The sequence below is a fragment of the Manduca sexta genome, chromosome 13 (assembly GCF_014839805.1).
Source record: "Manduca sexta isolate Smith_Timp_Sample1 chromosome 13, JHU_Msex_v1.0, whole genome shotgun sequence".
Taxonomy (NCBI): domain Eukaryota; kingdom Metazoa; phylum Arthropoda; class Insecta; order Lepidoptera; family Sphingidae; genus Manduca; species Manduca sexta.
In genome coordinates this window covers 13,227,800-13,247,796 of record NC_051127.1, presented here as the reverse complement: position 1 = coordinate 13,247,796, position 19,997 = coordinate 13,227,800, and the positions used below count along the sequence as shown (strand labels likewise).

At 40.9% G+C, this 19,997-nt stretch overlaps 1 protein-coding gene across 1 annotated transcript; it reads right to left on the bottom strand.

Moving 5' to 3' along the window:
* Positions 1-89: 89 nt before the first annotated feature.
* LOC119189211 (ubiquitin carboxyl-terminal hydrolase puf-like) lies at positions 90-19,674 on the bottom strand. The gene is given in 47 exon segments (XM_037438262.1): positions 90-377; positions 585-743; positions 923-1,031; positions 1,102-1,178; positions 1,499-1,609; positions 1,822-1,948; positions 2,533-2,693; positions 3,511-3,651; positions 3,913-4,090; positions 4,438-4,531; positions 4,737-4,903; positions 5,408-5,580; positions 5,819-6,022; positions 7,314-7,540; positions 7,729-7,897; positions 8,143-8,279; positions 8,282-8,356; positions 8,526-8,637; positions 8,746-8,916; positions 9,207-9,329; positions 9,543-9,662; positions 9,866-9,990; positions 10,173-10,500; positions 10,686-10,865; positions 10,995-11,123; positions 11,299-11,485; positions 11,651-11,951; positions 12,175-12,325; positions 12,525-12,705; positions 13,116-13,300; positions 13,415-13,493; positions 13,571-13,698; positions 13,849-14,082; positions 14,427-14,592; positions 14,928-14,977; positions 14,979-15,043; positions 15,298-15,416; positions 15,869-15,941; positions 16,478-16,556; positions 16,894-17,067; positions 17,641-17,862; positions 18,262-18,533; positions 18,658-18,907; positions 18,910-18,982; positions 18,984-19,233; positions 19,236-19,411; positions 19,667-19,674. Coding segments are annotated over 47 exon segments (7,308 nt in total).
* Positions 19,675-19,997: the final 323 nt, after the last annotated feature.

Here is a 19,997-nt window from a genome sequence, read left to right as displayed (position 1 = left end):
GTGTTGTATCAATTCTATATAAATCTCAGTCAACATTCGCAATCGAATAAGAAGATATACGCGAACTAAGCTCCTCCGATTTTTTAGCACTAATGATCCAGAGTGATAGAGAGGGAAGAGTTTTGATACCTTGGCATGCAGTAGCGCGCGAGCGTCAGGCTCGTGCAGCGCGAGGTGTCCGGCGGCGTCGCGCGAGCGCTCGACGAGTCCGCCGACGAGCGCCACCATCTTGTCGAGCGCGCCGGGCCGCAGCTTGTCGCCGCCGCTCTCCGCGTTGCCGCTGCCGCTGCCGCCACTCGCGCCACTACCGCCGCTCCCTCCCCGCTACCTCCGCCACTTCCGCCACTCGCAGTTGCGTCCTCGGTTGGCGAGTCACACTGGCGATAACCAAGTAGTATTGTGTTAAGTTTTTGTTGCTAATAAAAATCGAAAGAAAACGAGGGAAATTTAAAAAGCAGTCAGCGATTCACGTATTATTTAAAGCAGAAACAAGGGTCAATAATTAAAATATTGAGACGCAAGTTTTCAATTCAAATATATTTACTATATGCTAACGATATAAAGCGAAAATACTCTTGACTCACTGTCGATCCATTTTGTCCTAAATAGAAATTGACCATGGTGCTGATGGCGTTGATTCGCAACATGAACTTGCCCTCCTCCTCTCCCATTTTACTAAATTCGTACAATAGACTGAAGTATTCCGTTAGATGCCGTAAGTGCGATCGCGCTCCATTCTCCATCTGAGAAGAGAAATATATTACCAACCATTAGTAAAATCATTAGAAAAGTACACATTATTATTTATTAACAACAATGTCAGTCATTAACTTCAGTACTGTGAAATTAGAGTAATTTAATTCCAATACAGTATCTGAAAAAAACAATCAATTTACAAAATAAAATTACTAAAAATGCTTACCAAAGACAACAACATTCTTATAAACCTAGTAACACAACTCGCCTCGCCCAACTTGCTATTATCTTCGCCTTCCTCCATACCCTGCAGGTATAAGGCACAATGACTAGACCTGGAAAAAATATCGAATTTAACATAATGAACATAAAGACGAATATTCAGTTACAAAACATTAAAGTTACCTCAATCTCTGTATCACATGCATACAGAGCCTTTGAAACATTTGCCGGACCATCTGATTCGGACATTTTATTAAAACCTGTAACAAAGAACAATTGATTACATTTCACTGTCAAAATGTCAAAATTCTGGTGGCAGGATATATTTTATATCCGTCCGGATAGCGACCACCTAACAGAATGTGTTAAAACTCGTCATAGTGGCCAACGTAAGTTTGCCGCGTTCCGGGATCAGCCAGTATATATCCGGTTCCAACAGGCCGATATAATTGTGTCGACTGTCGAGCGGTAATTATCTCTCGTCAGTCGACATTCTATTAGACACCACTACACTTACCATCAGGTGCGGCGGGGTTACATAGCCGTGTTCGTAAAAAAAAATTACTATGATTTTACTTACTTGCATAGGCCACCATGTGTCATCGGCCATGTGACCTAAAAACCACTCGGACGCGGCTGCCGATGCATTAAACTGCTTCGTGACCAACTCCACCCAAGACACCATTGTTGGCTGTAAAGGAAGTCATATATATAGCATGTGACCGTAAGTATGTTGAAAGGAAGATTGTCAGACAATATTTGAGGCATGATTAGATTTTTCTGCCTACCCTACAAAATAAAATTTATAGAATAATGTTATGTTATGATATTATCCACAGTCGTATTTGAGGCTTTCTTTACTAGAAATTTGTTTCAAAATCAGACAAATTAAAAAAACATTACCTTCTCCTTAGCATGTATGAATGTCTCAATGAAAAATGACGTTGATAGACGAGCAGCAATCTCCGTGATTTCCGGACGTAGCGTCAGCAGCGACTGCGGCACTGAGCTGCACATCTGCCCCATGAACCTGCCAATGATTAATATTCATTGCATTAATATAACATCCAACGACCTATCGCTTCCCGCATTGTACGGATCCATCCGCTGAACTGTATAATCGATTTTCCGACACTAAGGCACTTTCAGACAAGCCGAGATTAATCTCATTATAAATTTGTTGTCAAATTCAACTAATTGCATCATACAGATATAGTAAGTAACATTAAAGAATACCTGTATATTACGAGTAGATATATTACGAGTTAAAAAAAGCGGCGATAGCCTAGTTGGTTGTGGAACCGACTGCCGAGACGAATGTCCACAGGTTCAAATCCCAAGGGCACACATCTCTGACTTTTCTAAAAAATTACGTGGGTATTCCTTGTGAATTATCGCTAGTTTTAACGGTGAAGGTAAACATCGTGAGGAAACCTGCATACCTTAGAAATTCTCTATAGGAATTTTCGAGGGTGTATGAAGTCTACCAATCCGCACTAGGCCAGCGTGGTGGACTAAGGCCTAATCCCTCTCAGTAGTATAGAGGAGGGCCGTGCCCAATAGTGGGACAGTATACAACACAGCGCTGATATTATTATATTACGAGTTACGTACGTGAAATACGCGTGCTGGAAAATATTCTTATCGTGCAAGAACTGCATGTTGTCGTCCCATATCCACTTCAACAGATCGGGCGGCAAGGTGATAGCGGGCGCCGTGTCGCTACTGCGTCGCTCCACCGATGACGCTTGGCTGCTTTCTTCAGCCGTGGACGACTGGCGATAAATACAAATAACTATAATGTGTTTATTGACTTGGCCAGCCTGAAGTAAAATACAATGAAAATATATTTCAACACTTACCATTAATCTCAACAAAAAACTATATCTCTACTTATCGCTAACTTCAAACCAGTCATCACTAAGCAGCCTTACTGTATGTAAAGTAATTTAAATAACATTGGAGATTTTGACAAAATAAATAAGAACCTGAGATACATTATGATAGCAGGTTTAAAACAATATGAAGAAGATGCATAAGGACTTAATTGTTTTCTTTAAACTTTAGTATAAAATTAGGTGTTACTTGCGGTTTCGCCCACGTTAAAAAAGACTTTCCCGCAACAAACACCTAAAATACTGTAGCGATTTATAGCATACGAAGCCATCGCCTTGTATTTAAAATTCTGAGAAAAAATAACATTATTTTCCATGGGAGAAAATGTTAATCCATCATGTTATTACCAATTGCCAAATTTCGTCCAAATCTGTTCAACTGTTTCTGCGTTTACTTCTAACAAATTCTTACTTATAATATAAGTAAGAAGTAAAATGAACAATATAATGTTGGTTTAACAAAATTGACTGCCTCGATAACATAGTTGTATTGAGTGCGCAGTAAGACATCACTCTGAGGTTCCAGGTAGGGCAAGGTGATATTAGTTGTTTCTGTTCGGTATCATCCGGGCTCAGGAATTTGTGCCCGTTATGGTGAACACACATGGCAAAAAGTGAGTACCAAGTTTGCATCTCTGCCTACCCCTTCGCAGATAAAGGTGTGACGTGTATATGTGTAAAAATATCATTAAGTTACCTGCGCTTCCTCCTGCTGTCCGCTGTCGGAGTCGCGCTGCGCTCGCGGCGGGCTGAGCTCGTAAAATAACATGTACGCGCTGTTCGTCTTCTCGAACGAGAAGTCCATGAACTTGTCCGTCACCGAGTCGTACGTTTTACTCTATACAAATACACAAAATGGGACGGATTAAACACGAGACGAATAATAAATTCGATTAATTTAAAAAATGGCCCAAATCTCACAACTAATCCATGAAAAATACGAGATATACAACAACCTAAATACTAATATTTCTAAAATAGATACGTCGTAGCCTATTATATATCCTACTTTATTATTTCTTAGTCACATTAAATCCCAATGTTACTTCAATTTAAAAAAATATGCATCATTGGTGGGACATCATTATGTAATACTCACAGTCATCTCGCCCCCAAAACATTCGGCGGCGAGGTGCGCCGGGTCGAAGGTCTTCACTTCAGCGTCATTGAACAGCAGCCAGCGGTCGTGGTGCTCGTGCTCGCGGTCGCGTATGAACGAGTAATAGTGTCCGCCGTCCGCCGTGCCCGTGTGTACTGTCACGCCTATCAACTCGTATCTAGGGGATGATGCATACGTTAATACAATTTTCAAGTAATTTAATGTTAATTATAGTGAGATTGGTGTCAAATGTTCGATTCGTAAGTACGAGTATTTGTACTTATAGTACAAATACCAGTTCTTACGTTTAACATTGTCGAGAACATAATTATTTTTAACCGATTTCAAAAAAGTAGGAGGTTCTCAATTCGACTGTATTTTTGGGCATACACACCCTAACCTCATACATCATTATATTTAAGTTATAAAAAAAAACAATGTGTTTAGGAACAGGCGCAAAAGCCTTCGGGGTATAGGTGTCATCCTTCGTGCCGTAAACTAATATAAAGTTGTATGTGTACTTACTCATAATGCTCTTCAGCCTCTGGATTGTCTTCGCTGTCGGCGCTAGGGCTGCCCTCCTCTTCTTTGTTCGTTTCAGACATCTTTTTTTTCTCCTCTAAAATATATTTTTGATTATCTATGGCGTCTAAAAATTCGCTTTTTATTGCGAAACCCTTATACTATATTTGACATGCATAGGCATGAGCTTAAGCTAGTATAACAGATCGACTTTAGGGTTAACACAACATATTGTTATACTAATTATATTTAATATTGTTTCTATGTTTATTAGAAAGTAAATAGATTTATATCGAAGGTACCTTGATATTGCGCGGGCATGAGATGTTTCTCAACGTATCCAGACATGTCGAGCCGCATCGGGAACGAGAAATGCGTGTTCACTTTCTCCTTGAGCATCGTGAGCATGTTGAAGGTGTATCGCATGGTGTTGAAGCAAAGTATGCGAGGTAACTTCTTGAAGCACGCCCTGGAATACCATAGTTTGTGAATTATGTCCTTTTTTCTATTATAATTGCAGTTATTCATTTTTAACTGACTAAAAAACGAAGGGGTTTCTTGATTCGTCGTAAAATTTTATGACACAAAGCAATATATTTTTTGATATTTTATTGTTATTGTCAATTTAAACGTGTATGCACAATTTTAAATTATGGCGACAATAACATTTAGTTTAGTTTTTAAGAAAATCGATAAAGTCAAATTACAGGATTTAAAAAAAACAATGCAACGAGTCTCCTTTACAGACATCTGGGCCCTTATTCTGTATCATAATGTAAACGCTTAACGCGGCCGTGTTATGTTATCTTCGAGAAATGTGCGTGAAATGGTATTCTGTAAGCCAAATTTCTATGGTCCTAAACATGATGCGTTGTGTTACGTGCTTGTTACGCACTGTTAAAATAACGTGCGGGATAGAGAATAAGGCCCCTGTATGCAACAAGGCTGGTGTATCCCCGTGGGTGGCGCGTACCGTTTCTCCGCGCGCACCTTGGCGGCGCACTGGCTGCACGTGTAGCAGTTATCGCCCTCCAGCGTGTCCTTCACCGTCACCTCGTCGAGGCTCTGGTGCAGGTTGCGCATGTCCGCCACCTGGCAGCGCACCGTGTAGAACTCCTCCAGCGTGCGCGACACGTGCGGACAGTCCTGATGACATCGATACACTCGATAACAATAGAGTAAATGTTTGCTTGTTTTGAGTTCCTGTTGTATTAAAATGCCAAGAGTTGCCGCGGTATTACATTTGTGTAAAAAAATATCGTTAACAAAAACGGTCATGACAAAAAGTTGTCTTTCTTCTTGATATTTAAAACATTTAATGCGTGGTCAATTTAAAAAGATCTATATCCTTATTATCAGAGCTATCAATCAGCACGGTCCTTACCAAAGACACGACGTTGTTACTAAGCACTCCACAGAACAGCGTCTTGACCAGCTTCTTGAGTTCGGGCGTCATTTCCTCCAGCTTGGACACGAGGTCTATGAAGAACTCCGCCATGTCCTTCTGTTCACCAGTATTCAGCGGCTGGTGATCCATCTGGTAGACTTTGCAGAAGCTGCGAGGGTTGTACGCTTTGCGCTCACTCTCCTACAAAATCAATAATTATTTTTTTGTTGCATATAACATGTTAACATTTTATCTTTCTATAGCTTTTGCCCGCGGCTCCGCCCGCGTTATAAAGTTTTTCAGGCTAAAGTTTTCCGTTATAAAAGTAGTAGTTTCCCGGGAGCCTATGTTCTTCCCAGGGTCTCAAACTATCTCCATATCAAATTTCATCTTAATACGTTGGGTAGTTTTTGACTTTAACACGTTCAGTCAGACAGATGCAGCGGGGGACTTTGTTTTATAATATATTTTTTAGAACTTTTTAAGAGGAACAATCCCGTCATACATCATTGTTGCATAACTTTAACCGTTTACGCAGCGCAGGCAACGGAAACTCTCAAAATTAATAATTTTCTCTGTTTTTGCAACATGTTTCATAACTGCTCCGCTCCTATTGGTCATAGCGTGATGATATATAGCCTATAGCACTCCAGGAACAAAGGGCTATCCAACGCAAAAAGATTTTTCAGTTTGGACCGGTAGTTCCTGAGATTAGCCATTACTGCTCCGCTCCTATTGGGTATAGCGTGATGATATATAGCCTATAGTACTCCAGGAATAAAGGGCTATCCAACGCAAAAAGAATTTTTCAGTTTGGACCGGTAGTTCCTGAGATAAGCCATTACTGCTCCGCTCCTATTGGGTATAGCGTGATGATATATAGCCTATAGCACTCCACGAACAAAGAGCTATCCAACGCAAAAAGAATTTTTCAGTTTGGACCGGTATTTCCTGAGATGAGCCATTCCTGCTCCGCTCCTATTGGGTATAGCGTGATGATATATAGCCTATAGCACTCCACGAACAAAGGGCTATCCAACGCAAAAAGATTTTTTCAGTTTGGACCGGTATTTCCTAAGATGAGCCATTACTGCTCCGCTCCTATTGGGTATAGCGTGATGATATATAGCCTATAGCACTCCACGAACAAAGGGCTATCCAACGCAAAAAGAAATTTTCGATTTGGACCGGTAGTTCCTGAGATTAGCGCGTTCAAACAAACAAACAAACTCTTCAGCTTTATATAATAGCATAGATAAGAAAATAATTCTACTAAAGCCTCTTTACTCAACCTATCAATCATAAATCGGATTTTCATATGTAGACTCACGGAACAAAAGAACGTACCCATTCGTCCGCCTAGCCGAGAAACTATATCGAGTAATTCGGAAACTATTAACGGAAGGACTGCACACTTTTTTACTAATTTGACTCTACGTCATTTCAGCTAGATGTTGATAGCTTTTTGTCATAATCATCACATAATACATACCATGAGGTATGCGAACATGCGTTGCATCTCATTGAGCGTAGGCGCGTGTCGGCTGTGTTGCGGATCAGCGCGCAACACCGCGGCACGCGCCTGCGGCATCATGTACAGGTGCTGCATGCACGACGCCATGTAGCACGTGGCGCCCAGGTTCGTCAGCCCCGCGAACCCGCACTCCGACCGCGACTCCTCCGCCGGCCAGTAGTCCCACGGGTACGAGCATGACGGACCTGCCAACGTAAGTATTTCATAGTTACGATCTAACAACCGTAAAAAATGGTCACCGCAGTGGCACAACGTCGTATTCAAACGTGTCTGAATTTACACATGCAGTAGACACTTATTGCCGTTGTTCTATTTTAATGGACATTGCAAGTTAAGAAAATAATTCACAGATTATATAACAAGGGAGCAGCACCTGGCTTGTGATGCTCCATGAGCTTGTGGTGCAGCACCATGTAGTTGTCGGGGGCGCCGCGCACGAGCTCCACGAGCAGGTCGTACGCGGCCGCGCGCGACTTCTGCGACTTGCACTTGGGCAGGTTGCGGTTGTCGGGGTTGGGCACGTCGAACAGGAAACCGAACACCTTCGAATAGGATCAAGAGGCAAATTCCTCGTATTAGCTTATCTTAAGCACGCGATTCATCCGACGTAGGAATTGGGTTTTATTTATTTCATATTTTTCTTTATTTGTTTTAAAGCAGGGACAATTTACAATGAAATCTACGTAAAGTATTGTAGGTATGAAGGGACGTGTTCAGTAAGAAAATGTCGCCTTCTACAATGCATTCTATTTAAAAAATAATAGAATAATTACAATCACGTGCATACCATCTCCAAAGTCCTGGTGCCTTGTTCAGAGGTCTTGAATCTAAGCGGGTGTTTCAGTAGATGAGTTAACAAGCTAAGTTGCCCGTACAGCCCGTCATCTGGAGTACAAGGTTCAGTTCTCTTCTCGATAATTTCCTCTTCTCTAGTGAGACGCGAATTTGCTCGCAAAGCTCGTTGAGATCGGGCGCGCCGCTGTCTTCGGACGTAGCGCCCTCTTTGAACAAATTTATAAATCATCAGATAATATTGACGAATTCCAACATGATCAAAGTAGATTAATTTTGTTCATTGAAAGTTAGCTACTTTACATATAATTGTTTTTTTCCTGCAATTGAAACATTAATAACGACAAATATATATCTGAGGTAGAGCAATCACTATACCTTTGAAAAACTCTTCAGGCAGACCGTCAATAAGCCTGCAAACGAGCCAGAAGTAATCGCGACACGCTGGACCGTAGGGCTCTTTCCCTTCTTCCGCGTGATGGTGTACAATCTAGAAAATATCATAGAGACTAGGCTATAAGTACAGTGTACACAATACGCGTACTATACATATGAGAATTCATATATGGAATGTCGATGTGGTGTAAGGTAACGGTACCTCTTGATGATGGTGCGGGTGGTGCGGGTGGTGGGTGTGTAGGGCGGGGTGCGGGCGCATGTCGGCGGCGCGCGGCAGCTGTTCCAGCAGCAGCTGCAGCAGCGGCGCCAGCACGCACACCTCGCCGCCCGCGCACAGCCGGTACAGCGCGCTGCCCGCCTCGCGACGCACCTGCACGCACAAACAACATTCAAACTACACGCACTATTAACATGGGGTACTTAAGTTCGTAGCCGACATTACTTTTTTTATAATCATATTTCCAACCTATTTGACTTGCTAAACGATAATAAATAGGCTTTACAGTTATTTTTGTCTTGACAAGAACTCTTAGGTTACAATTCTGTAACGTACGTATTCACGTAGAACGTGCAAAAGCTACGTAACTTTATGTCTATTAAAATACTGGGAATATAGTAATTAATATACGAGTAAATATTACATAAACAAAGCATACTAACGGCGGGATCATTATCGTCTAGCAGCAGCCTAGGTGCGGCTCGTCGCAGCGCCCAGGCGAGAGCGGGCGCGTCGCCGCCGCCACGCGCCCACCACACGCACATGCGCATCGCGTGCTGCACCACCTGAACACATACATAAAATATATAGTATTCAAATTCACTACAAAAACACATATTTGCGAAGATTGTTTCACGAGTTTATTTTCTCTGTACTTTTTTATGAATATCAGTAACGAAATGTGAAAGGAATTTACTTTTTTTACCAAAACTGTGACTTAAAGATTGCTAGACAGTGCTAAAAAGTCTAGAAAATAACATCCAAATTAAGTACAATACCTGAGCTCGACCCCAAAATCCAGTTTTATAAGTAGCTGGTTCCTTAAGAGTGGCGGCCTCGCACAGTATCGATATTAACCTCTCCGTTGTCTCCTCTGCACTCATAAGAGATAACAACGCCTAAAAATCAGAAAAGAAATTATAACATAATTCATTTTAAACTTCATTCAAATAATATGCGTAAATATTTTTGAAAAAATATTCTTTCACAAGTAATTTGTCACTTTCATATTAATCTTTTGTCGATAAACTCGTCGACAGTCAAAATGTTATGCATACATAATTAGGCTACTTACTATTCAAAAACACTTATTAATACTTACCGGGTGTAATTTAGGTGTTTGCGCAGGATCGGAAGTCGGTAACGTTCCAATACGGCACAAGAGCTGCAGTAGCAAGGCAAGACAATCTTGCCGCCATTCGCTATCGTCGCTTTTTTGCAAGACGCCTAAAGTAGACATGTAATTATTATAAAACACAAATCAATTTCTAATTTGTTAATAGTTTCATCCAAATATCATTTAATACTTTCAGATGGAAAAAAATATAGCTGATCTAAACAAAACTGACTAATCGAAAAAAAAAACATATTATGCCAATATCGATATATTAATGCATAAACCAACTTACCTGACATCATTATATCATATAACAGTCTTAGTCCACCCTTCTTTATAAACAGATCGTTCCACGTCTCTACACTGGCTTTCTCGTCCTCTGTTTTCTCTGTAACTGTGGTCTCTTTGACGGTTGGAGTAGTGTTGTTCGAGCTCAGCTTATCGATAATGTGTAGTGAATACATGAGTTTTTGAGGGCTATTAGGGTCGATTAATTCTGGTAATTTGCTCTCTATCGGGTTTTGGAAGGCTTCCAACAGCGTAGGGTTGAGAGGGACCGCTTGTAATATATCCCAAACTCGACGTGACAGCAGTTGCGCTTTTGTGTGCGCTACCAGCTCCTAAAAAATTAGATAAAAATAATTTTAATGAATATTTATCGATAAGTTTTCTTACTGTACATGCATATTTTTTATTTGATTTTTACATCGGCTAGATATTATGTTTACCAAAACTGAATTGTCTAAACAAGATTATCAGTTAAAATGCACTTTAATCGCATAATAATAAATAACGGAACACTCACCCCATTAGGCCCCGGCTCTTTCATCTGTCCAAGAGCTTGCATGAGGGTAAACAGGTGGTGAAAATATGTTGGGTCAAGAAGCAGAAGTGTTGGCAGACGAGCTCTTGACGGCGCGGGCTGGGCCGATGGCCACTCCGCCCAAGCGCCACGACCACCCACGCCCACAGAAACGAACACCAACTAGGAACGGAAGGCAAAGTAAAGGTATTGTCATTTCAATAAGATGAGGTAATATTATGTAACATGAGATTTTAGACCTGCTTTATTAAAATATTTTATTATACTCTAAATTAAGAGATTAAAAATTACCTGATTATCTTTAAACCCCATATCATACAGTGTTCTCTCGTCGTAATCAACGGTCAGCTCTTGTCCCTGTGTTATCATTCGCAGCGGGCCATCTGTGGATAATGCTGTGACGCCTTCTTCTCCCTGTATCTGTTGGCAGGATAAGTTGTAGAACAAAATTATTTTTACGAAGTATGAATCAATTAAACTTGATGAGATTGTAGTGTTTTTAATTAATTAACTGCCATATAATAGATTTATTAAAATACATTTTTCAACGACCGCTAAAAAAAATAGTTTGCTGCATGACGTCGGCACGGGGTACCTGCGTCTCCCACCAGACGTGCACGTGCGCGCGCAGATGCGCGACGTAGTCGTGGTGGTGCAGCGCGAGCAGCGCGCGCGGGCCCGCGCCGGCCGGCTGCAGCGTCACGCGCACGCACCCCGCGCCGCCCGCGCCCTGCCACGCGCCCGACTCCGCCAGCGCCCAGCGACGCAAGTGGTACGCGTATCTGCAACGCGCAACACATACCACCACTCAATCTACCCAACTTATTTCAAACTTATAATAGATAATATGCTACTTAGTAATAGAACGAATATTCATATTAGTAGTACGAGTATCATAGTATTTTATTAGTACATAATTAATGCCATATAAATTATCAAATAGTTACCGCCGTTTGAAAGTATCTAAATGAGTTTTGAGTAACAACAATGCCCTCTGTATACACTGCAACGCTGCTTCCTCTGTCATATGCTCATATATATTCTGTTTGTCGATTTTCTTCTCTTCCTTCTCATTGTCAGCAGGAGTTTGAGACGGCGAGGCGCTATCAGTCTCCTGTTTCTTGGAAATGAGCCTTTCAGCAGCAGAAGACAAGTGGAACATGCATTTCGCCACAAAGTCGTCTTCCTGCTGCAACTGTTGTCCCATGTAGTAACTGTTCAGGTACTGAATTGCGCCCATGGATACATCTGTGCCAAAAAAGTAGCATGTGAGAATGCATGAAAAATATTAAGGATTGAAATGAATTAATTGTACGGAATAAAATCAATTTAAATGAATCTAACATTTACAGCTCACTAAGCTTACTAATTAGTACTAAATTCATATAAAAGTAACCATAAACACAACACACTTTGTTAACAAGAAATATATCAGATAAATTCAGAAATGTAAATAATCGTCGACGCTTACCGGTGTTGTTGGCCCGCAGTGCTATCTTCCACAGATGGTCCATGGCGAGCGTGTGCGGGTGCGAGGAGTCGCGCGAGTCGCCCGTGCCCAGCGCCATGCGCGCCAGGTTACACAGCTGCTGGTACAGGCTTAGGCCCATTATGCTTATTGTCTGTAGAAAAAAAAAACACATTTTAGTAAACTATTAATTTTACAAAATAAATCGACCTCATTCACAATCGTGCACAATGGGTGCAACAACTCTACCACAAAGCTGAAGAGATAATGTTGTTTAGTTAATTTCATGTATCACTTGAAAAAATAATGGCAAAACGATTGTTTGTAAGACAACAGTTTGGTGATGAACTTACCTCCGGGTCGAGCGTGGGCATCTTCTCCACGTAGAGGAACCTGAGCGCGTCCAGTCCGAGCGCGTGCTGGTCGGGCGACTTGGTGTGCGAGAGCAGCCACGAGTACAGACAGTCGGCGCACTCGCTGCTGCCGCGCACCACCAGGCACTGCCACAGCTCCTCCACTTGCTCCACTGTTAAACTGCACACCGGAATAATGCTGTTACCAATGTTAATATAGCGTGCATGGCTTCAGTACCTATGAAACATATAGCAAAAGGTTTGCTACTAGTTAAAATATTAGTCAGTGCATATTATGTTCCTACGCCTGTTCTTGCTCTTATACCTGCGCACAATTTATAACTACCCTTGTATTTTGCATATTAGTAAAGGTTATAATTATTTACTCTTAATCATAATTTATTCTTCTGAACATTGTTACCTGTTAAAACCAAAAAATTCCAATTTACTTGTGTATTACGTATTATTTATTACATAAGTTAGTTGGCGTCCAGACACTATCGCGCTTGTATAACTCGTAACAGTAAAGCAGTGTCAGTAACAAGCATCTTTTTTTATACACTTCGTACAGTATTTTAAATTAGAATATACCGGAAGTGCTGCGGCGATCCGACCGGTGAGAATATGGCAGTGAGGAAGTGCAGGCGCACGGTGAGCTCGGTGATGTGCGCGTAGTGCGCGGCGTCGGCGGTGGCGCGCGGCTGCTGCGTGTAGTGGCGCAGATCCTCCAGGAACAGGCGCATCATGCCGCGCTCGCGCTCCGCCCACATCACCACCTGCCCCAACATGCACATTACTGTATGTGGATACACGGCCTTTTTTCTATGTCCGGCTCGGGGGACCCATATACACGTGTAGTCAAATCATAATATGATTTGATTTTATTTTACCTGATGCATATCCATTCCTCGAAGTTGTTGGAAGGAAGAAAATAACTTCGGCAGTAACCGGAGTGAAACTGCAACAGATCTGTGAAATATATTTTTTTAGTAATCGTTCAAGAACGTAGCCCTAAAAATACCATAACAACAAATAATTTTACATACCTGTGATTGGCAAGATTGTCGAGGCAGCCTTCAATGAACTTTATCCTAATAAATTTGTCGGTGCTGAAACACAGCAGAGCGCACAGCGCCTTCTCGGCCTCCAGAGCCAAACCTTCGCCTAGCTGCTCCTGTATTATTAATGCAGATCGTTCGTTTAAATATTATATAGTATAGAAAATAATAATATGTAAATAATAAAATGTAAACAAAATAACTTATTTTAAACACTCGAATGTCATGACGATGAAATAAAATAAGACAATGAATATAGTACTAACTATGGCGCCGTCCTGCAGCAGGTCCCAGAGCAGCGTGTTGCCGGGGCGGCACACGTCGTCGGCGCAGAAGGGTGTGGCGGGCGTGGCCTGCGGCGGGGGCGAAGGCGCGGGCGCGGGAGACCCTGACCGCGACCCGCGAGCGCGCGCGCCCGCAGCCGCTGCCGCTGCCGCTGCCGCCGCGCCCGCTGCCGACGCTAGCGCATGCGCCGTCTGATACTCCGACAGGCACTGCGCCTGTAACATACCACATCGCATGCTTTACGAACTATTCTACCACACATTAGTCGAAATTTCACACCAACATAATGGACGCGTCATCAATCAATAATCTAAAAGGCGGAAAAGAAATCTTAAAAATTAAAATTTATCTATTAAAATGAAGTATAAATTCAAAATCACATATCGATATTCCAAAAATTTAATTATGCAATTTTAGTTTTCGTTAAATCAGCCCCGAGACTCCTTTGTAAATTCATTGATATCCTTCATAGTCTCGAATTGCGCCATTTATGACCATTTAAATAATTTACCCTCTATATAATATATTAATATTTCCACCTACGCCGACAATGCATTACCTGCTGAGCGAGCCTGGCGAGTTCCTCCTCGCAAGCGGAGTCGTCCTCATCGAGGTCAGCAATGTGCGGGTGCGAGTTGGGCGAGAGTGCGGAGGACGCGCTGCCCTCTTCCTCCTCGCCGCCGCGACGCTTATAGCTCTCCATCAATCGCAGTTCCATTAACCGCCTACATAGATTATAATTTATCAAGACAAGTAATTTGAAAAGCAACGATTGCGGTCAACTGTTATCACACAGAGGTTAAACGCCACATAAATTATTCATAGTAAACAACAAAGGCCGTAACACGTTATATGGAATAACGAGTATATAATAGTGGCGCTAGTGAACAGTATTGCTGGCAAAAAGGATTCGTAAAAATAATATCGATTTGTCTTTACTAACATTTATTGTGATAAAAACTAAAGCAACGAGCACCGTGGCACGCTTTAGGGGAGGCCTATGTTCAGCAGTGGACAGTTGTAGGCTGATGAGATAGAACTAATGGCCCGTGTGACTAACCTGGCATCGACATTGTCGCACAATAATTGACAGTGAGCGGTGTCACTCCCGGGAGGACTCCTCTTCCACTTCTGATACTGACTCCGCGAGATCCGCAGCCTTCAACTGGGTCGCTACTGGGCAAACAACCTTATATTGAGTGACACATAAATTAACATCCAGGATTTAAATAATTAAGAAAAAAAAATTTCACTTTGGCAACATGGTTTACGGTCTATGCATACTACATTCGTGAATACATACTATTTTCTTTTAAGTTTACAAACTGCCCATACACAAAACATCAAATAGTATTTATCCATTACATATAAATAAAAACTTAATCATAATATTATAAATGTTTGAAGAGTTGTATGGACCATGCACTCACGGAAATGCCTGGGTTTGCCTGGCTTGTGTCGCTTCTTGTATAGTTTCTTCTTGCGCGGACGCAGCAGCTCTTCGGCGCCGCTGCTCGCGCTGCCGCTGCTGCCGGCGCGTTTGCTGCGCCTAGAGAATATTACAAGGTCACTTATTTAAATATTTTGTTTAAAAATATATATTTTTGTTAACAAATGACAGTATGGCATGTGCTTCGTTAATTAAAGAAGTCTTTGAATTCTTATAAATATCTCCCAGGTGCTTACCTGAGAGATTTTAAGGTGAATTTAAAGAAAACAGATTTTCCTCAAATCTTAATCACTAGCTTCGAAATCTCAGAAGTGTCTTATTTCTAGGATTGCAACATCCATCAACAACAAAATTTATTCATATTTTTAGAAATTACTCTGATCTATTCGAACCACTTTTAGTAGTCAGAAAAGCCATCTACATAACAATAAATCGAAACTTTAGGTAATTCTTTTATGCAATAACAACGCTTTCGATCTTGAATCTTGTAACTTATAACAATAGAACAAAATCAATGTAATAGTAAATTAAATTTCTAAAGTCACACTTACTTCTGACAAGACTTCAATGTTGAACATTCTTTCTTTGTCAACTCTTCGCCTTCTCGCAACCACTCTTGTTCCGCTGTAAAATACATTGGTAAATAATATCAATAACGGAGAAGAAGTTAGTGCTCTCTAAACAGAGTATTTATACATGACAATACGTCAGCCGTAATCGTTTTAAGCAAAAGCCTAATAAGCGATCTTGACTGACCATACTTCACACCAGTGAAAAAAGGACCATGTAACCCAATTCCCTTCAGCTTTGTTTTATGTGGACTTGTGTAGAATCTAATTATCATTATAACGACTTCCACACCGCATTCATGTATATTAGTACCTATATGTTGTGTCGGGTTCCTTTTCGGAAAATTTAACGTTTCGCGACTGCTTTACACATAGTGCATGACCTAGTAGATGGTTTTGTGAAGTCGCATAGTATAGTCAAGTGTCAAGGGGTCTGTTTCCAGTATTATCCAAAAGACACTAAGCTTAATACAGGCGACCCTCTACGTACGATATGTCTCTTGCTAATCAAAATTATGGTAGCACCTCATAATACATCCAGCCGTGCGACACTAATATAAGATAGTAAAATAAATGTCATCATTTTCTTACCGGTAAGTTCCCGTTGGTGTTTGCTTTGTTTGCGTGGAGTAGGACCAGCTTCTTCACCAGAAGTGCTTAGTTCCTCACACTAAAGAGAATTTGAGTCCAATAAATATCGAATATTTTGTGAAACAAGCCAATAGGTGGTAGAGTTACCTTTGTCACGTAATAGATAAATAATATGTTTTATTAGGTGGTTTGTGTGTGGATATAAGGATAGCAGTGGCTTAATTCACAAAATCTCCAAAGGTCAAATGGGAAAAACCATTCTACAAAATATAATAATATCAATTGTGTATTACTTTGCCACTGATAAGCAGGGACCTCCTCTAACACTAAAGTCCACAAAATATGTACTACATATGAGGATGAAAATCGTCGGTGAATTTAATCGTGTTAGTCTACGAGGTGACTGACTGACTGACCGGGTCATCATCAGAGTTGGTCTGGTCCATGCTGACGCTCGCCTCGGAGGAGGAGCGGTGCGGCGGCTTGCACGCGGGCGGCGGCGCGCGCGGCTCGCCCGGAGACCCGCCGCCCCCGCACCCGCCCCCGCGCGACCACATCGCACGCGTCAGCGCCGACGCCAAGTACAAACTCTACAACAGAGTACGGTTAGGACGCGAAGTACGTGTCGAACAGAGCAACCTAACACCCTGCCGAAACTATTGACGGAAACCAAATCAAAAATTTATTTGTAAATAAAAAAAAATATCAACAAAATTCACTTTAGATATACTCATATAGAACTATCATAAAATAATGTGGAATTTACTACTAGTAATAAACTACAAACAACAATGCTGAATTTTATGAGTTAGCATGAAAGACCAGCAATTTGCTTATAATGAACTTTATATTTCTAAAATATAAATACACATTTAGGCCTGTGTTTAAATATCAAAGAACTAGATGAACATAAACCTATATTTTGTTGTTTGACTAAGCAATTTTTTTTGCATTAATTCTTTAAATGATAATTAATTGACAACAGATTTCAATAAACAGTCCCAAATATTGCCTTTGGGTCAATAAAAAAATGAACCAATTAGAATAATGCTAACTTAAATGTTACAAACCTCATGGGATGATTGGGATGAATCAGAGATTGTTGTAATTGTTTATTGAAAACTGGTTTATAATGATAAGCCAATATCCATTACTACATATACCTGTTCAGTATGCTCTTTTGGTGGTAATGAACACAGCAGACTATACAAATGCGCGCAGGGCTTGGGCGCGAGCGCGCGTATGAACCCGGGCAGCAGGTCGTACACCTGCCGGCTGCAGTGTCTTCAGCTCTGCGCCGCCGCCCACACCAGCTCCACGTGTTCTGGCGTCACGCGCGTCTCCACCGCCAGGAACTTCAGGATCATGTGCGCTTGTTTTATCACCTAAGTCAATGGATAAGGTAATTTGAAATTATTTTTTTAACAATAAGTCATTGTACTGATCTTAATCTGGCAGGAATCGAAATGGTAGCTAACTAAAGCCATGGAACAGTAGACATTTCTATTCAGAACTACTTATGGGCAAACTACACTAGTGTATAATCTTATTAGCATGTATTTTTAAGTAATTTTTTAACAAATTATTATTACCAATACAAAACAAGTTCCAAATGTATTTCTCATTTGTGTATGGGGGTGAGTACCATACACAAATTGAGTTCTAAACAGGTTTTCATTGTCCTTACTAACATCAGCTGTCAGTCCATGCATGGCTACGCGCCAGCTAACCTGAGCAAGTTTCATTATATCGCACGCATTACAAAGTGTGTCATGGCCACTAACCTCGACATGTAAATTAGGTCCAAAGAGATGTTCAATTATGTTGTTATTGGTGAGCCAGGTGGCGAGCTGCTGACCCGCGAGCTCCGCGTCAGCTGCCGGTTCGCCGGCGCACAGTTCGTTGTGCGCCACAATGTGAGCGTTGATCTGCGCCACGCCAGCCAGTCGCATGGTAAGCGTGCTACTGTTAAAGTACTTGAAGGCGAGCGCGAGACCGTCGCCGTCAAACGCGAGCGGCGCATCTAATGGTTCTTTCGCAGCTCCCCACATGAAATCTAAAGATAATATTAAAACTTTCAACATGCAACTGATTTTTAATAACAGTACAATTATATCATTGAACGACAAACATGATAATCAAAATAAATATATATAGAAATGGAAATAGCATTCATTTACCTGCCATGGATTTAACTGCCGGTACACGAAGATCCTTGTCCTCTAAGCTGCACATATACTTTAATATTTTACTCCTCAACGGCATGAACAGTTGGGCAACAGCCCTAAAGTTCAGCCATAACTTGAGATTACCAACAGCTGCCACTATAGCATGGGCCATAGATAAAGGTAATGTGTTTGGTGTTGATTGCTCAAACACAGAAGTCATGGCACATATACCACCCAGTTTGCAAAACAAACTGACATTACTGTAAGCAGGTATGCTGGTATTTCAGTGTCATGCAAATCACAGTATGAGCTCAAATTTGATATTTCCTGTGCGGAAGGTCATCTAGCGACTGAGAGCTGAATGTTTACAAGCCAAGTATAGTGGGAAATTGAGAAGAAAAATTTTGGATACAATGTGCATGAGCTTCTCTTTCTGCTGCATGGGCCATGCTTCAGAATCATCTGCAAGTGGCTTGTCCACTGGAGGTTCTTTTGGTGCCTCATTTTCTCTCTCTGATGTTGGAGGATTATCTGCCTCTGTAGGTTCCTTGTTTTTCACCTCTTCACTCTTAGGTGGTGTGGTGTCATCAGGTTTTGTTTGTCTGGTTCAATTTCAGGTGCAGGCGTTTTAGCAGCCTCAATAATATCATCTTTAAGTTGTTTCAGCTGGCACACGGACAAACACAGTATGCTTTGCACAACTAAATAAAATCTTTCAAAGTTCTTCACATCTCTGTAGCAGCACATACATTGCCTAAAAATTATACTTAGGGTAAAATATCACACAAGTTGGCAGAAATGGCATAATAAATGCCTAGCTCAATTATAGAATCTTATAGACTCTCAATAATTATTGTAATAATGCTTTAGAGAAACATACTAATTTATCCCATCGAAAACACTTTAGTTAAAAGCACCAAACATATAGAAGCCTAATTAAAAGCATTACCTTAGTACTACAGAAGAATTAAACAAATAAATATAAACTTCTTAAATTCAAACACTTCCCTAACGCTTGAACCTATACATTGTCTTGAGATTGTACACAAAATGTATGTTGTATACATAATAAAACAAATCCAAACTATTAAAAACACAACAATACTATTACAATGGAATAACTACTTGTACTGTCCAATTGTAACAAGCTTAATTTCTAGTCACCAATCAAATTGATTGTTTTAACTAATGTTTATACTTTCATTCCAAAATGGATTGAAACCTTTAATTACCATCTATTTAAATAGGAATTATATTTAAAATAACTATAATAAAATCTATGTGTTCAAAGTTATAAGTTTATTGAATTTGTGGCAATTTATTGTGCTTTGGATTATGATTATTGTTAAAAG